General features: G+C 45.5%; 1 protein-coding gene across 9 annotated transcripts in view; it reads right to left on the bottom strand.

The window, feature by feature from the left end:
* arb2a (ARB2 cotranscriptional regulator A) overlaps positions 1-24,899 on the bottom strand; it is an 846,111-nt gene that overhangs the window by 264,119 nt on the left and 557,093 nt on the right. For all 9 annotated transcript variants that reach the window (XM_085988820.1, XM_085988880.1, XM_085988811.1 and 6 more), the window contains one exon: positions 17,454-17,570. In XM_085988820.1, coding sequence (XP_085844946.1) covers positions 17,454-17,570 — 117 coding nt within the window. The remainder of the gene's footprint in view (positions 1-17,453; positions 17,571-24,899) is intronic.

Genomic DNA, 24,899 nt, shown 5'->3' with positions numbered 1-24,899 from the left:
TGATCCTGTGCCTGGGTATATTGGATTGTCTGGCATAGTAGTACAGGAAAATCAGACAGGAAAGAGTGCTAGCTGTAAGGGAACATGCCTCATTTTCCGCTCAGTAATTTAAAAGGACAGAAGATCAAGTAGGCTTCCTTACAGGCTTGTACTCCTCCCCATTCAATTTTCCTGCATTGATTGATTGATGGATGGATGGATGGATAGATAGATAGACTAACGTTTAATTTCAATTTTACAGATAAGCAAACTTTCAAGTCTTTGGCGGCAAAATTGGGTACCTTTGCCCCTCCTGGGCGCAAATGGCTTTGCGACCAGACGTGGCACTGACATCGACTCCCGCCATATTCGGTGGGAGTTTTGTGGCGGCGCTTCAGCATTGCGCCCTGATCTCCTTCGCCTGGAGATCGTGATGTCATCGCCGCGCGCATCGCCCCGGACCCAAAAATGACTTCCGCCCCCTGCAGCAGTGCCAGTCGAAAACACCGACAGCTGCAGGAGGCATGCATCGGGTGGCCGGCCGCTTCGGGGGCAATGATTAAAGACAAGGTGGCTGAGGTAAGTTAAAAAAAAAACCTTTCTTGTTCCAGTTTTTTTCGTGTGTTCCTGCCCGCAATCAATCAGCCTGGCACTCTGCTTGACTGCCAGGCTGATTGCACGGGATCGCGGCTGCCTTGGTCCAGGTAGGTATTTTTTATATTGCAGAGCCTGCAGCGATGACCCTTCCCTTTAAGGGAGGGAAGGAGCCTTTGAATGTGGCAGCACTGCACGGCCCAGTGTGCAACACTGCCGAAGTCTCCGCCCCGCTTGCTGCCAATTGTGCTCCAAGAAGGAAGTACAGCGCTTGATTTAGCGCTCCACTTCCTTCCTGAAGTACAAACACCGAATTTTTCAAAAGTTTGAAATCGCCTGGCACTAACTTTTCAAACTTTTAAAAATTAGCACCCCAAACGGGGCGATAGTGAAGTTCTCCCCCTTTGAATAGTTTGCATTATAAAATAATTCAAAATAAGTTGCTTCACAATATTATATTAAAGATGCAGATTAAGTAGTTTGGCATTTCTATTCTGAAGCACTTTTTCACAGGCTAGTAGGATATGATTACTTCCACACAGTACCCGCCATGGTCAATTCCTATCTCAGCCAGTCTATATAATCTGGTGCTGAACAATGGCCAGCCACTTGTCCTAAAGTCGGGAAGATGGGGAAAATTAAACAGTTGTTCACTGACACTGTTCACACATACTTTCTAGTGAGTGGTTCAGTTTCACAGATGCAATTTTTTCTTTCATGTTTCACTTTACATACACTACACTTTAGCAAAAATGTAAAATGAATAACATAAGAAATAAAGTCATCTTAAACTAGGCACGAATGGTTCACACCAGGGTGACAATTAATGTTAAGTATTTGTGTAAGGCTATAAAATTTCGATTTAAAAAAAAAACTTTGGCCTACATATTGGAATAGGCCCAAAAACAGGCGGTGTCAAGAGCCAGTGCTATTTGCCTGCGCCCGTTGAAAGTGGTCTGTGCAGCACGCAAAATTCCTGCTGCCTGCTCATTAGAATGATTGAAGGACTGATCTCAGCGCTAAACGCGCTGCTGATTGGCTTAGCGCTGAAGAGGTGGGCCAATATCGGGTGCAGTCTAATCGCCAGTAATGTTTGGCCTAGGCTCTCGGCACTAGTTACAGGGGAGTTGCTTTGTTGCAGCAGCACCTCATTGTCAGTCTTGCTGAAGACATGGCTCAGCAACCTAGGGAGTGAGCACAAAGGTTCTCAGATGCTGCACTGGAGGCCTTGGTCGTGGCTGTTCAAAGAAAGCAGGCTGTACTGTTCCCACAGGATGGCAGAAAACCATCCAAGGTCAATTGCAGAAGGCTCTGGGAGGAGATAGCTAACTCCATCATGGCCATCAGTGTGGTCCCAAGGATATGGATCCAATGCCGAAAAAATGTTTAATGACCTCACATGGCAGGTGAAGTTAAATGAAGGCTTCAGCAAATGCCATATCCCACCATCTGCACCACAAGCCTCACACACTGCTCAAGCATCACACCCTCATCACTCACCTACTAACAATCTCGACCTACCACCACTCATACCTCACAATCATGGCTTCACGTCACCCTCACAACCTTAGCACTGCTGCAACGCTCACACCCACATCTCATACCTTGGACACACTGACAGCTATTCAACTATGGTAAGTACATCACCCAAACACATTGCACTACACTCACTGGCACACTTCCCTTTCTCTTGCAGGCAAAGGTGGCATAGAACAGGAGGGATCAGCGGCAGACAGGAGGTGGCCAAGCCGCCATGCGGAACCTTACCGACCTTACCGATGATCAGCCATGATCTCATTGAATGGTGGAGCAGGCTCAAGGGGCCGAATGGCCTACTCCTGCTCCTATCTTCTATCTTCTATGATTCTATGGAGGAATCTGTGCTCAACATCACTGGAGGGGCAGTGACCGAGGCTGTGACAACAGGAGAAGTTGAAACCCTTGCTGATAATGACGATATCCTTCTTCTCACATCCCACTTCCCTCATCCCACAATATTTTCTCACTTACAAGCTGCTGATGGTGTATGCATGGATATCTTGCTTTCACCCCTCCCCTCACCACAACCCACCCCTTGTGTCTTTCTGCTTTCAAATACCCAAGAAGTGCCACCAGGACAGCCTGTCCCTGATGTTGTGGAGGAGAGTGATGCAGGAGAAAAATACATGCTATCACTGCAACTGACACTCACAGACACCAGCTCAGAAAATGGCACTGCGCGGAATTTAGAGGGTAGTATAGAGGCGGGGTCTGCACATGGTGAGGCATTGGGCACGAGTGGGCTGCAGCAAGGCCAGGGGAAAGGGTAGCTCCAACAGATTGCTAGGAATGCTGAGACGCCGCTCTGGGGGAGTGGCAATGGGTCTGTGGAGCAAGAACCTGTTGCCTCTCTCAGGATAACAGCATTCCTACTCCCACCACTGCCAATCTGCCATTGCCCTTGCTGCTGCCTATCAGCCAGCCAGCCAGCTCAGACTGCTGCTGCCTCTGCCAAGGTGGTACAGTCTACAGCCAGGCCTTCTAGGTCCACAGCTGATCGAGGTCGCCCTGCAAGGCCATCTGAAGTCTCTCCCACTGAAAGTCAGCAGCCTTCCACCAGCCATGCTGTAGCCACTGGGGGAGCACTGCGTAGGAGCATGAGAGTAGGAAAAGGCACATGAGCGACAGACACTAAGGGATTGCACAAGGACGATTAGTTGATATTGTAATCTTGATTGGATTCTGATAAATTTATGATTTTTGTTTCGAATGTGTGTTTTGTGGTGGCTCTCATTTCAGCTTTGTGCCCAGGAGGACGCTGTGCTGTTGCGTGACAGAGGGATGGTATGATGGGGAAGTGGTGAGCAACGGGAATCTGGGGTTTCATTCACTGATGAGGCATTCATGGACAACCCTTCTGGAATGGGGATTTGCTGCCTGCCTCCTCCCTCCCTCCTCATCCTCCTCTCCCTCCGCAATCCTTGGTGACAAGGGCTGTGCCCTCATGATGGCCAAGTTGTGAAGCATGCAGCAGACCACCATGAAATGGGACACCCGCTCCGGCGAGTACTGTAGTGCTCCTCCTGAGTGGTCAAGCCAGCGAAACCGTTGCTTGAGCACCTCAATGGTCTGCTCGATGATGTTCCTAGTGGCAGCATGGCTGTCATTATATGAGTGCTGGGCAGGAGTTGTGGGTTTGTGGAGGCAAGTCATCAGCCAGGTGCAGAGCGGATAGCCCTTGTCTCCGAGCAGCTACCCTCGGGTTTGACGTTGTGGCTGGAATATTGCTGGCACACCGGACTGGCACAGGATGACGGCATCATGACTGCTGCCAGGATAGCGGAAACTCACCATCATGATGCACTGGGCTTGGTCGCACAACAACTGCACATTAAGTGAGTGGTAGTCTTTGCGGTTACGGAACATCTCAGGATTGCTATACGGAGCTCGCAAAGCTACGTGCGCACAATCGATGGTGCCCCGCACCATGGGGAAGCCTGTTATCCTGCCAAAGCCACATGCACGCTCGTCTCGCTTCTCTCTGTTCAGAGAGAAGACAATGATGTCCCTTCTCCTGGAGTAGAGAGCCTCTGTGACATCCCAGATGCAGTGATGGGTAGCAAACTGGGAGATGTTAGCTATGTCTCCTGCTACAGACTGGAAGGATCTGTTGATGAAACAATTGAGGGCTACGGTGACCTTGAGGGCCACTGGGAGGGTCGTGGTCACTGTGCTTCGAGGCGGCAGGTCGGGTTGCAGGAGGTGGGAGGGTTCTGTGAACTCCTCCTTGGTGAATGGAGCATCCTAATACACTGCTCCTCGCTTAAGTGCAGGTAAGCGAAGTTCTCTCGGAAGACCCTAGGTGGGTAAGGCCTCCTGTTGAGAGCCCTCCTCCTCCTCCCTCTGTGCGCATCTTCTCCTCTTTTTCACTGCTTCTGCTCCCTCTCCCAAATATACTTGAGCGTGAAAGGGGCTGCCAGTAGAGCCCACATGAGTGTGAGCAAGTGGTGTGAACAGAAAACTTGAACTGAGAATGAAGGCATTTTCCACTTGCAGCAACACTGCCTGTCACCTTAGGAACTTGAAACAAGTTTAGAAAGCTGCAGGAGTTGCAGAAAGTTACACAGAGCCAATCAAACTGAGAAACCATGTCAGCTGCAAGCTGTTGATGATGATCCCTTTAAATATTGGTGCAAGAGGCTCCTTGCTGCTACTGAATACTTGGTCAGCTGGTCGTGAATAAGAGAGGGTGGTAAGTGGAGCAGCAACAGCGAAAATGGCAGATTTTACATCAAGTGAGCATTGCACACTCAGACGTCACGACCTGCCTTATTTCCATTTTTACAGTGAGCACAGGCAATGGCAGCACTGCCGACCTGCCGAAAATGGCGGCCGCCATGGAACCTGTCAGAAGCGGGCAGAAGCGAGGTGGCCGCCATTTTTTCTTCAAAACGGGCCTTAATGGCTGGCGCTAAACCCCCAAATTTCTAGGCCTTAATCTCTGGAGCATTACCCGAGCCACATACAAATTGGCTTAGGGAGAAGCAGATTCGGGAGGTGAACACATGGCTGAAGGAGTGGTGTGGGAAAAAGGGATTCCATTTCATGGGACTCTGGCACAAGTACTGGGACAGGAAGGAACTGTACTGTTTGGAGGGGCTCCACCTGAACCGGGCTGGGACCAGGGTCCTAGCGAAAAGAATAAATAGTGAATAAAAAAGTAAATTGGGGGGAAGGGTCAGGTGGAAAAGGTAGTATAAATTATAATTCTAAAACACATGAAATGGAAGAGAATACAGTAATAGACAGAAATTGTGCTTTAGACACTACAGGTAAAGGGAAATCTAAAAGGTGTAAAGATTTTAATTAAATCAGGAGAGAGAAATGAGAAATGTTTGAGAAAAACAATATTAGAGCAGAAAGACAGGTTAGGGTGAGTGGCCTAAATAACTGTTCTTTATACTAACGCACGGAGCATAAGGAACAAATTGCAGACGCAAATTCAACTTAGAGGATACGACATGGTAGCCATTACTAAGACATGGCTGCAAGACGGCCAGGACTGGGAACTAAATATACCAGTTTATAAGGTCTACAGGAAGGATAGGGAATCTGGTAGAGGGGGAGGAATAGCATTTGTGATTACTTCTATGAGAAGAGATAATATAATGAGAGGTAAACAGGCAGTGGAGACTTTATGGGTAAAATTAAGAAACAGAAAAGGATATAAGATTGTAGTAGGTGTTGTGTACAGGCCCAATTGTAGCAGCTGTAAAGTGGCAGAATGCAGTAATGCGGAGATTAGAAAAGCATGTAGTAAAGGCAGAGTGGTTTTCATGGGGGATTTTAACTTCCATATGGATTTGGATAAGCAGACGAGCTTATGTAAAAAAAGGTAGCGGATTTTGCGTGTGTTTTCTGCAACAATATGTCCTAGAACCAACAACGGGGCAGGCCATATTAGATTTAATAACGAGTAATGAGCCAGATTTAGTTATCAGCCTAACGGTGCGTGAACATTTATCGAATAGCGATCACTACATGATCGAGTTCAACGTAGGCCGCGATTTTTACGATCGGCGGTGGGTTGGAGTTGGGTTGGCTAGTTGCGGTCCCTGTTGCCAGTTTCATCCACTCTGAATTAACTATTTTCCCTTAACTGGGGTTATTAAGCCCGTTGTGCGTGTTGCCTGGTCCAATCGGTGGGTTCAGGTCTGCTGCTCGACTCTGCTGACGTCTTCCAATCAGCCTTGTGGTTTTTCATTCATTTTCTGATGCTTCTCAATGGGGCAGATAGAGAGATGACTGGTTCAAGAGCAAAGGCCTCCCCAAGATTTGACGACTCCCCCCTCCATGCTCTTGTGAAGGGAGTGAAAGGGCGCAAAGAGGTTCTGTTCCCCTCAAATGGACGGAGGAAGCCTCCTCAGAAAACCAAGGCAGCCTGGCTGCAAATTGCTGAAGAGGTGAGCGCCAGGTCTTTGTGCTCACACACCTGTGTTCAGTGCAGGAAAAGGTTCAATGATCTATTACGCTCAGCAAAAGTGAGTATACCATCACACTTACCTTCAATCTGCTCCCTATCTCCTCTCATCACCAGCACTCTGCCTTGTCAACCTACGACTGCACATCCCTTGCACCCTTAACCATCCCTCTCTCTCCATGTACAGAATCACTCCACCATTCTATTATGCACCCCTCACACTCGCTATCACTGTTATGCAATGGCAATAACTAACAACGCACAGGGAGGGACCTTGGTATTGGCACCTCACTCCATCTTTGTCTCCCTCTAAGCATCTATGCTATGGATTCTCTACACTCACTCCAACATTCTCGCTCAAACTTCACTTGTGTCCCTCATTGCAGAAAAAGAGAGCCCACAATAAGAGGGAGAGGGGCAGGACAGGAGGAGGGCCACCTTCCATGGTGCACTTGACCACCGCTGAGGAGGCTGCTATCGACATCATCGGAGGTGCTGAGGAGCTGGAAGTGAGGGAAGGTGAGATGGGCGCAGTACAGCAAGCTCGTGACAAAATAGATTTGTAGCCCTCTCATTTAGATTGCATGAGTGACTGATATGGCATCTGATGTTTATACAGATTGAGTTCTGATCATCTGCACAATGGGATGTGTCTGCTATGTTAATATTACATGTCTAACTCATGCCTTTACTCCCCCACAGGACCATCGAGAGCCCCCCTCCCCACTGTCCAGGAGGAAGAGCCGGAAGACTCCTCAGAGGAAGCTGCATCCTCTGAGGGTGCAGTGTCAGCAGAATTGAGTGCACCCAGCACCAGCGCAGAGACGCGCACCTAGGTGGGTATTCGTGAGATAGATTAGTGTTGTCACCTAGTGTATCACAGCTCACAAGTGAGCATCAGCAGATGGTGGAGACAGGGACAGCAGTGGAGAGTCCTCACTAGAGGGTGTGGGACGCTCCTAGCTTTGCTCAGCTGTATGTGGACACTGTGCTTCTGGGGCCATCCAGAAAGAGAATGTGGCTGGAACTTCAGGAGCAAGTGCAGGAGTTTCTGACAGGGTTTGCAACCACGGTAACTGCAAGTGTGCAGAGAATGAAGGAGTCAATCTCAAACATGAGCAATGCCGTGTTGCACGCAATGCCGAATGTAGGTGCCGCCATGGAAAGGATGGCAACCTCCATGGAGGACATAAATCGCCAGACGCAAATGAACATGGCAACTCTTCTAAATAGATGGTCTGCTACGGAGGATAGATGGGCATCTATTGAGGAGAGGAACCAGGGGTACATGGTCATCCCCGTTATGAGGACTGTTAGTACAGAGACGGGTCCTCATGACCCCACTGATGTGCAGCAAGGCACTCTCCAGCTACTTGCTAGCAGTGATGTGCAGATGACCCATGAGAGGGATGTTGGTGGTCGACAACAAGGAAGTGTGGGCTCCTCTCCAAGCGCTCACACTCCCATGCCACTACCGAGTCCTCGGTCAAAGCCCCAGATTCCTCACCCAACTGAGATGGCTGTCTCAGCCCCTGCACAGCCGCAGGAGGAGCAGACTGTTGCCGAGCCCGCCCAGGCTCCCAAACCCAGAGGACGCCCACCAAAGACGTCTAAGCAGACGCAGCATGGAAGTGAGCAAGAAGCCTCAACATCTGCTGAAGTCACAGGGGAAGCACCACGTAGAAGACCGCGTACGGGAAAGTTAACACACAAATAGTCACAAGGGTAGTCATTTAGGTGTTTTGATCTAATACAAAATGAAGATTCTCATCGTTATTTCAATTGTAATAAAGGAATGCGATAGCAAAAATTGAAAGAGTTGGCATACGTGTACTCAGAAATGGGAGTGTCACAGTGAGGGGTCAGCGCGTCTTTCATCTGTAACGATGGTGCTGAGAGTGATAGGAACCCAAAGTTTATTGTACAGATGCTGTATGGTGTGTTAAGAAGGTCATCCAGACACTCATTTCTATGTGCCAGCCACATGTGTTTGCTGTGTAAACTTAAGCGAATCTGGCATGGATTAGTGCATCCCTTGCCTCACGGCCAGCAATGTGCTTGTGTGCTGGTGGAACTGGCACATCCGCCCCCGCAAGGTCTTCCTCATCTGCATCCTCTGAGGAGGCTGTGCGCTGAGCCACTTGTTCCTCAGGCAGTGGTAAGCCACGCTGCTGTGCGATGTTGTGCAGTGCACAGCAGACCACGATGATTCTGGAGACCCTGGCTGGTGAGTACTGTAGGGCTTCGCCAGATCTGTCGAGGCATCTGAGTCGCATTTTGAGCAAGTGCTGGTTTGCTTGATGATGCTTCTGGTGGAAATGTAGCTCACATTGTAATGCTCCTCAGCTTCGTTTGATGGCCTCCTCATCGGTGTCATTAGCCACGTCTTCAGGGGATAGCCCTTGTCTCCAAGTAGCCATCTGGAAAGTTGGGTTGGCGGATTGAACAGCTGAGGCACAGTAGACTGCTGCAGGATGAACGTGTCATGCCAACTGCCAAGGAACTTGGCGCAAACATGCATAATGTTCATCCTGTGGTTACACACCAGCTGGACGTTAAGGGAGTGGAAGCCCTTGCGGTTGACAAATACAGCTGGGTTGTGATGGGGTGCCTTAATGGCCACATATGTGCAGTCTAGGATGCCCTTGCACCCTTGGGAAGCCTGCCATATTTGCAAAGCCAACCGCACGCACGGTTACACTTGCTTCATCCGTGGAGAAGTGGATGTAATTGTGCCACTTTGAAAAGAGTGCATCGGTAACCTGCGTGATGCAAGTGTGTGCGGCCGACTGGGAGATGCCGCTGATGTCTGCTGCTGATCCCTGGAAGGACCCTGAAGCAAAGAAGTTGAGTGTGGTGGTGACTTTGACAGCCACTGGTAAGGAGTGGCCACCCGCTCCTCTGGGCTCCAGGTGTTGGTGCAGCATTGTACAGATGTCAGCGACTACCTCTCGCAGAAGTCTCAGCCTCCTTTGGCACTGCTGCTCACTCATGTTGAGGAAGCTCATCCTTGGCCTGTAAACCCTGTGTTGGGGGTATCTCCTGCGGCGCGGTGCAGCCCTGCGCTGACGCCCTCTGCCATGTGCAGCATCAGGTGGCTGAGGAGAAGGTTGGCGCTCCTGTTGTTGCTGCTGCTGTTGTGCCTGGTTCTACTGCTGTCGCGGTTGATCTTCCTCCGATTCTGAGGACCAGGATGAGAGGGTATAAATGGTTCCTATTCTGCTGGTATATATCTCAGTTGAGGAATAGATGTTATGTGCGCTCAGTCAATGTGGGGCGAGGGCTTTCCAAGGAGGTCATAGTGCATATAGTTCTCAGCTTAAACACTTACAAGCTCAATAGACCTGCAAAATGTGTTCCAAAACCTCAAACCACAAAGTTCTGGCATCAGAAAGTCAGCCATGTTACAGTCCGCTTTTATGCTGCAGGAGCAGCTGTCAAAAATTCAAGTAGTTGCTGAACCCGGCACAATCAGCTGGCGTGTTTGTCGCAATATGGGCAACACGCTGAAAATGTAGTAAAATGGGAAGGGCCTGTAAAAATGGGATTATGTTGGCAGTTAACAAGCTGTTAACTGCCTTAAGTGCCTCTCCCGCTACTTGGTGTCGGGTCTGATTGGGACTCGCAGACCCGACACTTTGCAAAGTTGCGTGGAGGCGGTGGGTTCGCAACCTGCCATCAATCAGTTAGATTTTCACTCCTGACCCGCCTCCAAACCTGCCCTCTGAGTGCCGGCAAAATTGCTGCCGTAGTGTCTGAAAGGGAGAAACATGAAACAGCTACTAAGATTTTAGATTTAGGCAAAGCCAACTTCAACGGGATGAGACAGAGACTGTTCACAGTAAACTGGGCAAATCTGTTAATGGGTAAAAGGACAGCTCATCAGTGGGAGGTGTTCAAAAAAGAATTTAAGGTGATACAGAATCAGTTCATACCCCTAAGGGGCAAGAGCTCTACTTGCCAAAAAAACCCCAGCCACGGATGACTAAAGAGGTAAGGAAAACATAAAACTAAAAGAAAAAGCATAAAATAATTCAAAAAATAGCACAGATGCTGGTGAATGGGAGAGAGACAAAGAACAGCAAAGGGTGCCAAAACAGATAGTAAGAGCTATAAAAAGGGAATATAAAAAGAAACTTGCAAGGAATATCAAAATCAATACAAAAACTTTTACCATTATATTAGGAAACAGATGGTGGTCAAGTGCAATGTGGGCCCTTAAAAACTGATAATTGTGATTATTATAAATGAAAATAAGGAAATGGCGGGCATGTTAAATAATTACTTTGCGTCAGTATTTACAGTAGAGGAAGAGGATAGCATGCTGGACATCCCAAGGAAACTAATACTGAATCAGGGATGGGGACTCACCATAATTAGGTAAGCAAATTAACAGTAATGAAGAAAATAATGGCACTAAAGAGTGACAAATCCCCCAAAAGATGGTTTTCATCCCAGGGTTTAAAAGGAAGTAGATGAGAACATTGCAGATGCCCTATGATCTTCCAAAGTTCTCTCAATTCAGGAACCGTTCCTTTAGATTGGAAAATTGCATGTCACTCAGCTATTTAAGAAAGGTGAGGGACGGAAACCAGGGATTTATAGACCAGTTAGCCTAACATCTGTTGTCCAGAAATTACTAGAGTCTATAATTAAGGATAGGGTGACTGAAAATCTTGAAAATTTTCAGCTCATCAGAGCGAGCCAGCATGGATTTGTAAAGGGTAGATCATGCCTGATGAACCTGATTGAATTTTTTGAAGAAGGGACTTCCAGAAGGCATTTGATAAAGTCCCTCATAAGAGGCATTTAGATAAAGTTGAAGCTCATGGAATTGAGGGCAAATTATTGACCTGGTTAGGAAATTGGCTGAATGTCAGGAGACAGAGTAGGGATAATGTGCAGGTACTCTTAATTGGCAGGATGTGACTAGTGGCGTCCCACAGGGATCTGTGTTGGCACCTCAACTATTCATTGTATTTATTAACGACTTAGATGACGGGATAGAGAGCCACATATCCAAGTTTGCCGATGACACAAAGATAGGCAGCATTGTATGCAGTGTAGATGGAAGCATAAAATTACAAAGAGATATTAATAGATTAAGTGAATGGGCAAAACTGTGGCAAATGGATTTCAATGTAGGCAAATGTGAGGTCATCTACTTTGGACCAAAAAAGATAAATCAGAGTGCTTTCTAAATGGTGAAAAGCTAGAAGCAGTGGAGGCCCAAAGAGACCTAGGGGGTCCATGTACATAGATCATCAAAATGGGCAGGTACAAAAAATAATCAAAAGGGCCTACGGAATGCTGGCCTTTATATCTAGAGGAATACAATACAAGGGGTTAGAAGTCATGCTACAAAGCTATACAAAGCCCTGGTTAGACCACACCTGTAGTACTTCGTTCAGTTCTGGGCACCACACCTTAGGAAGGATATAAGGATATACTGGCCTTGGAGGGAGTGCAGCATAGATTTACTAGAATGATACCTGGACTCCAAGAGCTAAATTACAAGGAGAGATTACACAAACGAGGGTTGTATTCCCTGGAATTTAGAAGATTCAGAGATTATTTGATTGAAGTTTTCAAGATATTAAGGGGAACTGCTAGGCTAGATAGAAAGAAAGTATTTCTGCTGGTTGGGGAATCTCGGATGAGGAGACATAGCCTAAAAATTAAAGCCAAGCCTTTCAGGAGTGAAGTTAGGAAACACTTCTACATGCAAAGGGTGGCTGAAATTTGGAACTCTCTTTCACAAATGCTGGGTCACTTGTTAATTTTAAATCTGAGATTGATAGTTTTCTGTTAACCAGAGGTAGTAAGGGATATGGGGAAAGGCGGGTATCTGGAGCTAGGTCACAGATCAACCATTATCTCATTGAATGGCAGAACAGGCTCGAGAGGCTAACTGGCCTATTCCTGTTCCTATGGATGTCATTTGGCCCATCTTGATTCATCCATCCAGAAAGATTCTAGAGTCTCCACATTGCAGCATCCAATTGTTTCTTAAATGATTCCAAAGTTTTCCTCCAGTACTCTATCTGGAAGTCCTTTCCATGTATTGAACATTCTTTGCATGAAGAAGAATTTCATAACATCAGTCCTAAATTTACCTTTTGGAACCCATGTCCCCTTGTCCTACTCTCATAATTTAATTTAAAGTAATAGCCTCATTTATTTTTCCATTTCCTTAACTATCTTATATACGTCCATAAGATCACCTCTCAGATGTTCCTTCCCAGGCTAAAAAGTCCAAGTTTCTCCAGTCTTTCCTCTGAACTCAGACAATCAAGAATTTGTCCAATCATCTCTTTATTTAAGGTGGTGTTATGACAGATAGTGTATAAGGTACAGAATGAAATTGATTGCATTAAGATATCCAAGGCCAAATTTCAGATGAGAAGAATATACTTCAAACTTTAAGATCCAAATATCAAATAGGATTCATTCAAAATTCTTTAACAAGCAGAGCATATATCACCCCTTGCTTGTAATGCAGCAATGACTGACCTTGGAAAAGCAGGTTTTATATCTGCTTTATTGTTTATCTATTTTATTTTTTACATAAAGAAAACCACAATAGGTACTTTAAACAATCTTCCTGGATCCAAAATACTGATGCCTGGACCATTATGTTAGGAAACTGGCAAGAAAATGGAAAGGAACGAACATCTGGAGGTACAAACTCATTTATAAGCAGATGGGTGCACATCTGTATGAACAGACATGAAACCACAGGCAACAGAATAGGAAAATCAAAGCAACAGTTATATTAACAGTTACAAGACAATTGGTCAGTAAACCACTTCTGCAAGTCAGTTTGTGATATTTGCAATGGTGTATAAGTCTTGAATCATAATTCTAAATACTGTGGCCAATGGGAGGGTGTAGCATAGGTTAACCAAGATGGTACCTGGACTTGAGAGATAAAGTTAAGGTGAATGGTTAATGAAATCAAGATTCCTTTTGGTAAAAAATAGACATTTCAAAAGTATGAAGTAGAGTGGCAAAGTTAATCCAGGTAAATTTTTCACATGTAAAAATCTACAAAAACAAGAAATACAATGTAACTATTTTTCTACGTTAAATGCAATTTGTTGTTGTTGTTGTTGGACTGAGATAAGGTATGTTGTTAGAGTCAAAATGAGAAGGTGAATTCTTTAGGAAGGAGCATGTCATTAACACCCTCCAAAGTGGAGTATCTTTTTGCACAGTGACGTCACAAAAGCTTATGAATTCCAATAATACAACAGATCCTAATGCTTAATCATCATCGGAACCATCAACTTTAGTCTTATTCTGTGAATACAAAATAGTTTAATAACATTTTATATTGTTCAACTTTAAAATATTTTTCCAACCTTAACACATTTAAATAGTAAAAGGTAGATAATGAAAACAATGCTGTATTGTCAACAGTACATTCCTGGGTTTATTATCTTCATAAAATTCACTATGGAGCTTATAAACTATAGGACTTTCCCAATTTTGAAAGAAACCCAGTAATTCACATTTCCAATGGAATATTCTCTGTATATTTTTGGTGCCAATTGTGAATTATGAGGGCTGTTTTATGCTGTGGACTTATGTCAACTGGGAACTGGATTGAGGCTGTTCAAGTGTACTTTGCTTGGAACCCTTAAAGGCCATTAGAGAGAATAGACGTTTATTCCATCTGTCTGGGATAGATTTGAGCCCCGGTCCCAGAGGTAAAATTAATGTTCCGAGTAACCACACTATCCAATCCACTGCTAATACATCAACATATAAGATCCCTTACAAATCCTCTGCAGTATAAACACTGGTGTGCACTAGTGTTTTTATTACAATCTGACATAGCTTTAGTTTTGTTCTTTCACTAGCATAAAACCCTATGTAGGCGTGATCAAGTAAAACACAACCTTAGTTCACACTGCATCACTAAGATCCTTCTTTCTGTGAAAATGATAACATTTTTATATTTGACTAAAATTCTGTAAATGAAACATGTATAAAAGTAAATCTATACATAAATCTTGTGTGTGTGCAGACTTCCTGTTATCACAGTTTTTGGTCACGTTTTATATTGGCATTTAACACTGAAATTGCCTATGTAAGTAATTAGAATGGAAATCCTGTATGTAAACAGTTGCTTGTAATTATGCATTTGCATACTCTGGCCAGTAGGTGGTGTTGTGGACTGAGCTGCTGAAGTCTCTCTCCCACTCAGTTACCATCTTGCATATATGAAAAAACTTACATTCATCACTTGGACTGTGGACAATGCATGAGGAATTTACTTGTACAGTTAATAAAGAGTTTAACATTTTCTTGGAATTATGAATAAAAGCAAGTAATTTTGCTTATATTAGTGTATAATCTTACATTTAAAAAATAGGAATTCTGTTTATGGTGATGTAGGGATCTAAAAGAAAATTATAAACATTTTTGGGAAACCACTTCCTCTGACCTCCTGGCTCCCTAAAAAACATTAAAATGGGAAGATGGTGCAAAACTCTAGAGGACTTTGCAACAATTTAACTCTCTCTTCTCCCAGTTCCCTGGACCTCAGCTGCTGCAATAAATAAATAAAGTTGGGAGCTTGCTCATTGGAGAAGGACCCTTACACTTTCATATACTGCATTTTATAACCCTCTTCTCCTTTATTTTTCTTTACCAGATACTTTCTTTTCATAAATAATGCCCCTGTATTAGAATAAAAAAATAAAAGAAGTTTGAACTCTGTAATTTATTTCACTTTATAATGGAAATTGTCACCATTAATGCTTGGTTTACAAGCCTGAGATTCTAGCATTCAACCAATGGTCAGTTGGAAATATAAGGTTCAAAATTACTATATCAATATTAGTCGATGAACACTTATCACCGTTTAACATTCCTGTGCCTGCGATTTTAGCAGAGGCATTAACCTATTTACAATAAAGTAGCAGAGAAGTGTTATACAAACATGCTAAGCATTAGGAACAGAGGAACAGGAGTAGGCCATTCAGCTCCTCGACCCTGCTCCGCCGTTCAATTACAGTGAAACCTGTAAATTAGGGACACCTAAGGGATTTGCATCAGCTGTCCTTTATTTGCAGGTGTTCTTATTTTCAAAATGGTCATTGTATGTACAGTAAATTGGATGAGCCAATAACCCCGGGATTGGCTGTGTCTCCTGCAGCGTTCCTTCTATTTTTCACCTTCATCTGGGATCGTGCCAAATTCTGAAGCCTTGTCAGCAGGATGTGATTTCAGTTCTATTTTCTGTTTGTTGGGTTTCGTAGTTCATTACCATCCCGGGGTCCTTTTTCATTGAAGGAGGGATGCCCTGATCCTGGGATCTGTTACGTTGGCAGCCTGCACAGGCCAAGGTGGCTACTGTAAGGCCTGGGAGATCCTAGCCAAATTGCGGGGGGTGGGGGGAAATTAATGTCCTGCAGACCCCTGTCCGGGACCCACTCCCTCCGTGTGCTGCAGCTGCTAATGTTTAAAGTGCTAGGAGGTGGATAGGGGGCTGTTAGCAGCTCATCAGTACCTGATGTACTGGTGGAGTAAGATGTGATCCTCCAATCGTCGCTTTACTTTCTCCCGCTCTCTCCAGCCGTTTGCACGTTTTTGGTTTGGCTGTTTGCAGTCTGACCGAAGCTTTCCTCCTGCATGTCCGCTTACATACTCTGCACCCGTGCTCCTCTGCTCTGCACTTAATACTGTTTTATATTAAAAATACCTGATAATATTTGACAGGAATGGAAAAAAATAGATTCCACCACCTGAAGTCAGATGGCGTACTGCTCGACAGACTGATATTTGAAAGACTGCCGGTTAGGGTCGTCACCTCTGGTTAGAGGCATTCCTGGAGGTTTGATCACATTTGTTCTGACCATCACGTGACATTTGATCACATGACTATTATAAATGTTATTTCATTTACCTTCTAAAGATTGGGTCCCCTGTACTTGAGTATCTTTGCTCGTGGTTTTGCAGCAGCAGCTGTTGTGCGAGAGGTTCCAAGAACCGTGAGCAGTCAAAGAGGGGAAAACGAGAAAATACAGCACAGGAGGAGGCATTTAGCCCCCAGTGCGTGCGCGCTCTCCTGCAACTCTTAGACCCTTTTATATTACTCCTTTTCAGGTATTTATACCCTTCCCTTTCATATTAAATGTTAAACTCTACCTCAATAGCCACATGTGGTGAAGGATCCCAAGGTCTAATAGCCTTATTTTAAGAACCTTCCTTCTCCTTTCCCCCTTGGTGCTTATACTTTACTGGCTGCCCCTCTCTTAGTGCTCCTCCCATGTTGTTGCTGCTGCTCTTGTCTCTACAAACAATGATGGTGCCAACCCCACCTCATTCTCACCATTCCACAAACCTGTTTTTTTCCCACTCGTTACCGTCTCCCATTTACCTGCGTGTCCCGTGTTTTAAGTTGCAAATAGACTTGGTGCACTGTAGGCTGTCCATAGTTCATAATTTGCGAGTGTCCGTGGTTTTAAGGTGCAGCTTGTATTTATTACAATGTAAATTATTTGGGACTGTCAATAAGTGTCTTTTTTTGGGGTGTCTGTTTGTATAGGTTTCACTGTAGATCATGGCTGATCTTCACTTCAGCTCCAATTACCCACCTAGCTCCATGACCCTTGATAGTCAATAGTAATTTCTAATGTATAGAAGTTGGTGATGGACCTTCACTGTGATTGCAGGTTATTTATCACATCTGTAAAATTGTCCAAAAACATTTTTATAGTAAAGCTGGAGCAGACTATACTACATTAAAATGGTTTCTGACATCTTTGATATTACAACCTGACTAGTGTAGTCAGGTATTTCTTGACCTTTAACCTGATCATAGCATCTCTTAAGTTCACCTCTCCATTTATTTCTGAATCAAAAGGCTTTGCTTGTGAAACTGGACCAGTTTTAGTTGGAAGAATCTTACCTCCTGCATCCAGTCCAGTATAGGTTTCCCAGCTTCTTGGTGCCACACGTTATGGACTGAATCTGTCAGTGCTACAGAAATCACTTTGTTCTTCACTTCTGCTTCCCGCTGAATCATCTATAGTAAAGAAAACACATTAAATGAGACCAAGTGCATTTGCAATAATTTCACACTTTCAATGAAGGTTGAGCAGCTGTAGGGCTAAGAAAATCTCTTTTAATACAAAATTCACTGCTAATGAATGACGAACAATTGAACAAGGAATTGCCCAATAAAGAGCAATAATAATTAAAGAAGAATATTAATTGTTAAATATAGCCTCATTGGAATGCTCTCAGATGTCATGTTATTTTGATTATAATATGGTATTTTAATGCTTCTCATTGTTAAGGTAAGCTCTTTTGTACATGTTATGGAGCTTGGATACTGAGATCTAACTTTCCAACTTACATTATTGTGAACTCAAAACTGCTCTTTGAAGAGTGGCTTCACATGGATAAGGATACTGGTTAATATGATTTACCCTTTCAGCTCAGAAAATTATACTTCTAAGAATTTTAGCACTCCTGGGTTATAACACGCTTTTGTTATAACATGGGCTTTTAATGGCATTCAAGCGCCATAGGGGAAATTTTGACCTAACCCATGGTGGGTTGGATTAAAATTAACCCCCAAATCACACCTAGGGCTAGAAATTTGGTACATTTGCGCCTCTCATTAGTGCGTAACGGGGCGCAAATGACTTTTTTCTTGGGCATGGCACCGCTAATGACTCCCATTAAGTTCAGCGTGAGTTTAGCAGCGGTGGTAACTGGCAGCGCCCCACTGCGCTGGCGATGACGACGTCATCACCGTGTGCAGCACCCATTTTCGCCCCGCCTGCAAAATTGGTCCGCACCCCCAAATCTGCGCCGGGCGATGACAGCGACCGATTCAGGGGGCAGGAACGGAGAGACAGGAGGCTCGTGGGGCGCTAACTAAAGGGGAGGTGGCGGGCGTGGAAAAAATAAATCGGCCAACTTACTTGTCACAGCCGGTTGCGTCTTTGAACGCAGGGTCCGTGCCCCAATCTGGCAGCCCGGCACTCCTCAAGTGCCGGGCAGCTGGCACGACACCCTGCTCCCCGGTGGTCCAGGTAGGGCCCTGCAAAGTTGTGAGCTTGGGCTCTCCCCTTTAATGAGGGGAAGAGCCCTTCCATGCGGCAGCACTATGTGGCCCAGAATGCACTGCCCCGATATTCAGGGTTAGCGCTCTAAGAAGGAAGTGGAGCGCTTGAATTAGCACTCCGCCTCCCTCTTGGGGCGCTAAAACTGAAATTAGCGAACGCCGGTGCTATTTTTCGCCAGGAGCTAAATTTAGCGCCCAGACAATATTAGCAACCCAAAATGGTCATTAACAAATTTTTTCCCCCTAAAGTTTACTGCGTTATATTTTGCATTTTTAATTGATGCAGTTCCATCTACAAACACCAGGATAGAATTATTTTGATGGTTTGGTTTGACATTCAATATTCAACATATCAATGAGAATATTGAAAACCAAGATTACTTCTGACAATTTTTATTTATTTTAAACTTTTTTTGCGCAGGAAATATTTCTAACCAATCTATCAAGATTATCACTTTATGATGAACACAAGGGAAAACAGACATTGTGGCTACCATAGCTTCTTAGATGCCTAAAGTTGACAGTCTATTTCAACATGATAATATCCCCATTCAATTACACAAAACACTTTTGGCAGACCATTGGGGGAACTAACTCCAGACACTTCTGCATATCATTATATATTCCACCAAACAGGGGAGACCCTGGACATCAAATGCTGGTTCTAGACAGTTAAGGACCATGTTAGCAAGAAAATGCTGCTATACCACACCAGATTCGACTTCTCCGTCTCCATCTCTGGGGATAGGTTATTGACCAACATTCACTACAAGCCCACTGACTCCCACAGCTACCTGGACTACACTTCCTCCCACCCCCGCCTCCTGTAAGGACTCTATTCCATTCTCCCAGTTTCTCCATCTCCGCCGCAACTGCTCCGACAATGCCACCTTCCACACCAGTGCTTCCGACATGTCTTCCTTTTTCCTCAACCGAGGATTCCCCTCTACCATGGTTGACACGGCCCTCGACCATGTCCGTTCTATCTCCCGCACTTCTGCCCTCACCCCTGCCCCTCCCTCCCGGAACCACGATAGGGTTCCCCTTGTCCTCACCTTTCACCCCACCAGCCTCCACATTCAATGGATCATCCTCCGCCACTTCCGCCACCTCCAAAGTGATCCCACCACCAAACGCATCTTCCCCTCCCCTCCCCTCCCCTTTCAGCATTCCGTAGGGACCACTCCCTCCAAGACACCCTAGTCCACTCCTCTATCACCCCCAGCACCCCTTCCCCCAGCACCTTCCCGTGCAAGCGCAGGAGATGCAACACCTGCCCTTATACCTCCCCCCTTCCCACTGTCCAGGGCCCCAAACACCCCTTCCAGGTGAAACAGCGATTTACTTGTACTTCTTGCAATCTAGTATACTGTATTCGCTGCTCATGATGTGGTCTCCTCGACATTGGGGAGACCAAACGCAGATTGGGTGACCGCTTTGCGGAACACCTCCGTTCAGTCCGTAAGGATGACCCCGAGCTTCCGGTCGCCTGTCATTTTAATTCACCGCCCCATTCCCACTCAGACCTCACTGTACTCGGGCTCTTGCATTGTTCCACGGAAGCTCAGCGTAAGCTCAAGGAACAGCACCTCATCTTCCAAATAGGCACTTTACAGCCTTCCGGACTCAATATCGAGTTCAACAATTTCAGATCATAACCTCGGCCCCCATTACATTTTTACTTATATTTTTTATCCACACCTTTGTTTTGGCCCTCCTCCCCCCCTTTTTTTTCTCTCCCACATGACAGCTGCCTCCCATTCTGCCAGTGTATTTCACACCCAATCTAGAGCCGTCTTTTGTCTCCACTAGTCCTATCACCATCTCGTCTCGTTTTGAATACCTCTTAATGTCTCTTCACTTCTCTTTTGTTCTCTCCCAGCCCCCAACCTGGCCTTTTAATCTATTTCATTTCCTGTGTTTTTTCAGCCTTGACAAAGGGTTTTGACCCGAAACGTTGACTCTATTTTCTCTCCACGGATGTTGCCTGGTCTGCTGAGTTTTTCCAGCATTTTCTGTTGTTATTCCAGATTTGATCTGTTCTTTGTATACTGATTAAAATCTCTAGCCATTTGTTCCTGTTTTTATTATTTTCTCTCTTCTCGTCCTATGAAGGCGTTGACTCTTTTTTTGCACACAGTTCAATTATGCCAGGCACCCACAAGTACTTTGTCCAAGTGGGCATCATTCACATGTGAAACTAGACAGTTTTTTTTATTCATTCTTTGTATGTGGGCGTCGCTGGCAAGGCCAGCATTTATTGCCCATTCCTAATTGCCCTTGAGAAGGTGGTGGTGGTGAGCCGCCTTCTTGAACCGCTGAAGTCCGTGTGGTGAAGGTACTCCCACAGTGCTGTTAGGTAGGGAGTTCCTGGATTTTGACCCAGCGACGATGAAGGAACAACGATATATTTCCAAGTCAAGAGGGGAACTTGCAGGTGATGGTGTTCCCAAGTGCCTGCTGCCCTTGTCCATCTAGGTAGGTGGTAGAGGTCGCAGGTTTGGGAGGTGCTGTTGAAGAAGCTTTGGCGAGTTGCTGCAGTGCATCTTGTAGATGGTACACACTGCAGCCACGGTGCGCCATGGTGGAGGGAGTAAATGTTTAAGGTAGTGGATGGGGTGCCAATCAAGCGGGCTGCTTTGTCCTGGATGATGTCGTGCTTCTTGAGTGTTGTTGGAGCTGCAAGTGGTGAGTATTCCATCATACACCTGACTTGTGTCTTGTAGATGGTGTTAAGGCCTTGGGGAGTCAGGAGGTGAGACACTCGCCACAGAATACCCAGCCTCTGACCTTCCTATTTAGCCACAGTATTTATGTGGCTGGTCGAGTTAAATTTCTGGTCAATGGTGACGTTCAGGATGTTGATGGTGGGAGATTCGGCGATGGTAATGCCGTTGAATGTCATGGGGCAGTGGTTAGACTCTCGCATGTTGGAGATATTCATTGTCTGGCACTTGTGTGGCGCAAATGTTACTTGCCACTTATTAGCCCAAGCCTGAATGTCATGCGGGCATGGACTGTTTCATTATCTGAGGAGCTGCAAATGGAACTGAACACTGTGCATTCAGCCAACATCCCCACTTCTGAACTTATGATGGAGGGAAGGTCGTGATGGAGGGAAGGTCATTGATAAAACAGCTGAAGATTGTTGGGCCTAGGACACTGCTCTGAGGAACTCCTGCAGCGATGTCCTGGGACTGAGATGATTGGGCTCTGCCATCTTTTGAGGATGGGGATATTTATGGAGCCTCCTCCTCCCGTTAGTTGTTTAATTGTCCACCACCATTCACGACTAGATGTGGTAGGACTGCAGAGCTTTGTTCTGATCCATTGATTGTGGGATCGCTTGGCTCTGTCTACAGCATGCTGCTTCTGCTGTTTAGCATGCATGTAGTCCTGTGTTGCAGCTTCCCCAGGTTGGCACCTCATTTTTAGGTACGCCTTCTGCACTCCTCATTGAACCAGGGTTGGTCCCCTGGCTTAATGGCAATGGTAGAGTGAGGGATATGCTGCGCCATGAGGTTACAGATTGTGGTGGGATAAAATTCTGCTGCTGCTGATGGCCCACAGCACCTCATGGATGCCCAGTTTTGAGCTGCTAGGTCTGTTCTGAATCTATCCCATTTAACACAGTGGTAGTGCCACACAACACAATGGAGGGTGTCCTCAGTGTGAAGTCGGGACTTCGTCTCCACAATGACTGTGCGGTGGTCAATGCTGGCATTGACAGATGCATCTGCGACAGGTAGTTTGGTGAGGATGAGGTTAAATAGGTTTGTCCCTCGTGTTGGTTCTCTCACCACCTGCCGCAAGCCCAGTCTGGCAGCTATGCCCTTCAGAACTCAGCCAGCTCGGTCAGTCGTGGTGCTACCGAGCCACTCTTGGTGATGGACATTGAAGTCCCCCACCCAGAGTACATTCTGTGCCCTTCCTATCCTCAGTGCTTCTTCCAAGTGGTGTTCAACATGGAGAAGTACTGATTCATCAGCTGAGGGAGGGTGGTAGGTGGTAATCAGCAGGAGGTTTCTTTGCCCATGCTTGACCTGAAGCCATGAGACTTCATGGGGTCCGGAGTCAATGCTGAGGACTCGCAGGTCCACTGCCTCCTGACTGTATACCACTGTGCCACCACCTCTGGTAGTTCTGCCGGTGGGACAGGATATACCATGGGATGGTGATGGAGGAATCTAGGACATTGACTGAAAGGTATTGGACAGCTCTCCCAATTTTGGCACAAGTCCCCAGATGTTAGTGAGGAGGACTTTGCAGGGTCGACTGGGCTGGGTGTGCCATTGTCATGTCTGAAGCCGGTGTTGAGGTTGATGCTGGGTGTTTCATCCTGTTTTATTCTTATTATTGTTTTTTGTAGCAGTTTTGTACAACTGAGTGGCTTGCTAGGCCACTTCAGAGGGCAGTTAAGAGTCAACCACATCGTTGTGGGCCTGGAGTCACATATAGGCCAGACCAGGTATGGACAGCCAATTTCCTTCCCTAAAGGGCATTAATGGACCAGATGTTTTTTTATGACAATCCAGTAATTTCATGGTCACCATCACTGATACTAGCTTTTTAATTCCAGATTTATTTAATTAACTGAAATTGAATTCTCCAGCTGCCATCGTGGGATTTGAACTCACAGGTTGCCTCTGAATTACTAGTCCAGTAACATAACCACTATGCTACTGTTCCCATTGACATCATTCATGTGTAAACCTAGCACGGATCCTTGTCTGCCAGGAGCACATATCAGGAATTTGGGTGCTCAGTCCAATATATTCTACCGGAAAATTAGCTCTTGAATATCAGCAGGCTATTTGACCACTGGAAAGGGAATAACAGGGGATAGGCCCGGGGAAGTTCCATCCAGCCCTCACACAATGTCCACGTTGGTGCCTGTTCCAACGGTGGTTTCTGGACAATAATCAGTAGTGTGAACCATACCTCATTTTCCACTCCGTAACCTAGGTACAATTAAGCTAATTGTTGCATCCCTACCACCATCTGGGCTGAGATCAGCTAACTCAACCAGCACAGATAGGGATTCAACCTATGTAGGAGGGAGGGTATCAGATTCCTGGGGCATTGGGCCAGTTCTGGGCCAGGAGGGTTCTCTTCAAGATGGACGGGTTGCACCTCAATAGAGCTGGGACCAATGTCCTCACAGGGAGGGTAATGTGTGCTGTGGGGGAGGGTTTAACCTAATTTGCAAAGTGATGGGCATTAGGATGAAACATTAGAGAAACAAGGTACACAGAGGACTGGGAAAACAATTAGCAATAGAGTAAAGAATAGTTCCGAAATAGGATGGATCATGTTTCAGTGGGGGAGCATTTGGGGAACAGTGATCATAATATAATATGATTACATAGGATATACAGCACAGAAACGGGCCTTTCTGCCCAACCAGTTCATGCCGGCATTTATGCTCCATTCGAGCCAAAAATTGCATCTCTGACTAGGAATCGAACCCGGGCCACGGCAGTGAGAGCACCTAATCCTAACCACTAGACCACCGGGGAATATCATTAGATTTAGAAAAGTTATGGAAAATGACAAGAAACAAACAAGCATAAAAATACTTAACAGGAGGAAGGCTCATTTCAGTGAGTTAAAAAGGGATCTTGACCAGGTGGATTGGAAACAAAAGTTGGTAGGCAAAATAGTAATTGAACAATGGGAGACCTGCAAGGAGAAGATGGTTCGGGTACATAGTCGACACATTCGCACGAGGGGGAAAGGAAGGTCATCCAAAGCTAGAGATCCCTGGATGACAAAAGATATAGAGATTAAAATGAAATGGAAAAAGGAGGCTTATGACAAATGTAAGGTTCATAATACAGTAGAGAACCAAACTGAACACAGTAAGTACAGAGGAGATCTAAAAATGGGATTAAAATGGGCAAAAACAAAGTATGAGAATATATTAGTGGCTAAGATAAAAGGGAAGCCAGAAGTCTTTCATAAACACATAAATAGTAAAAGGGTAGTCAAAGGAAGGGTGGGGCCAATTAGGGACAAAAAAAAGAAATCTTCTTGTCACGGCGAAAGGTATGGCAGAGGTACTAAATGAACACTTTGCATCAGTCTTCACTAAAGAAGAGGATGCTGCCAATGTAGCAATAAAGGAGGAGGTAGCAAAGATATTGGATAGGATAAAAATGAAGAGATACTTAGAAGCTTGGCAGTACTCAAAGTAGAAAAGTCATCCAGTCCAGAGGGGATGCATCGTATGTTGAGGGAAGTAAAGGTGGAAATTGCAGAGGCTCTGGCCACAGTCTT

Source organism: Somniosus microcephalus, chromosome 1 (assembly GCF_052327205.1).
Source record: "Somniosus microcephalus isolate GS21.2 chromosome 1, FLI_Smic_1.0, whole genome shotgun sequence".
NCBI lineage: Eukaryota > Metazoa > Chordata > Chondrichthyes > Squaliformes > Somniosidae > Somniosus > Somniosus microcephalus.
Note: the sequence above shows the minus strand (reverse complement) of the source record. Positions and strands in the feature narration are given on the sequence as shown.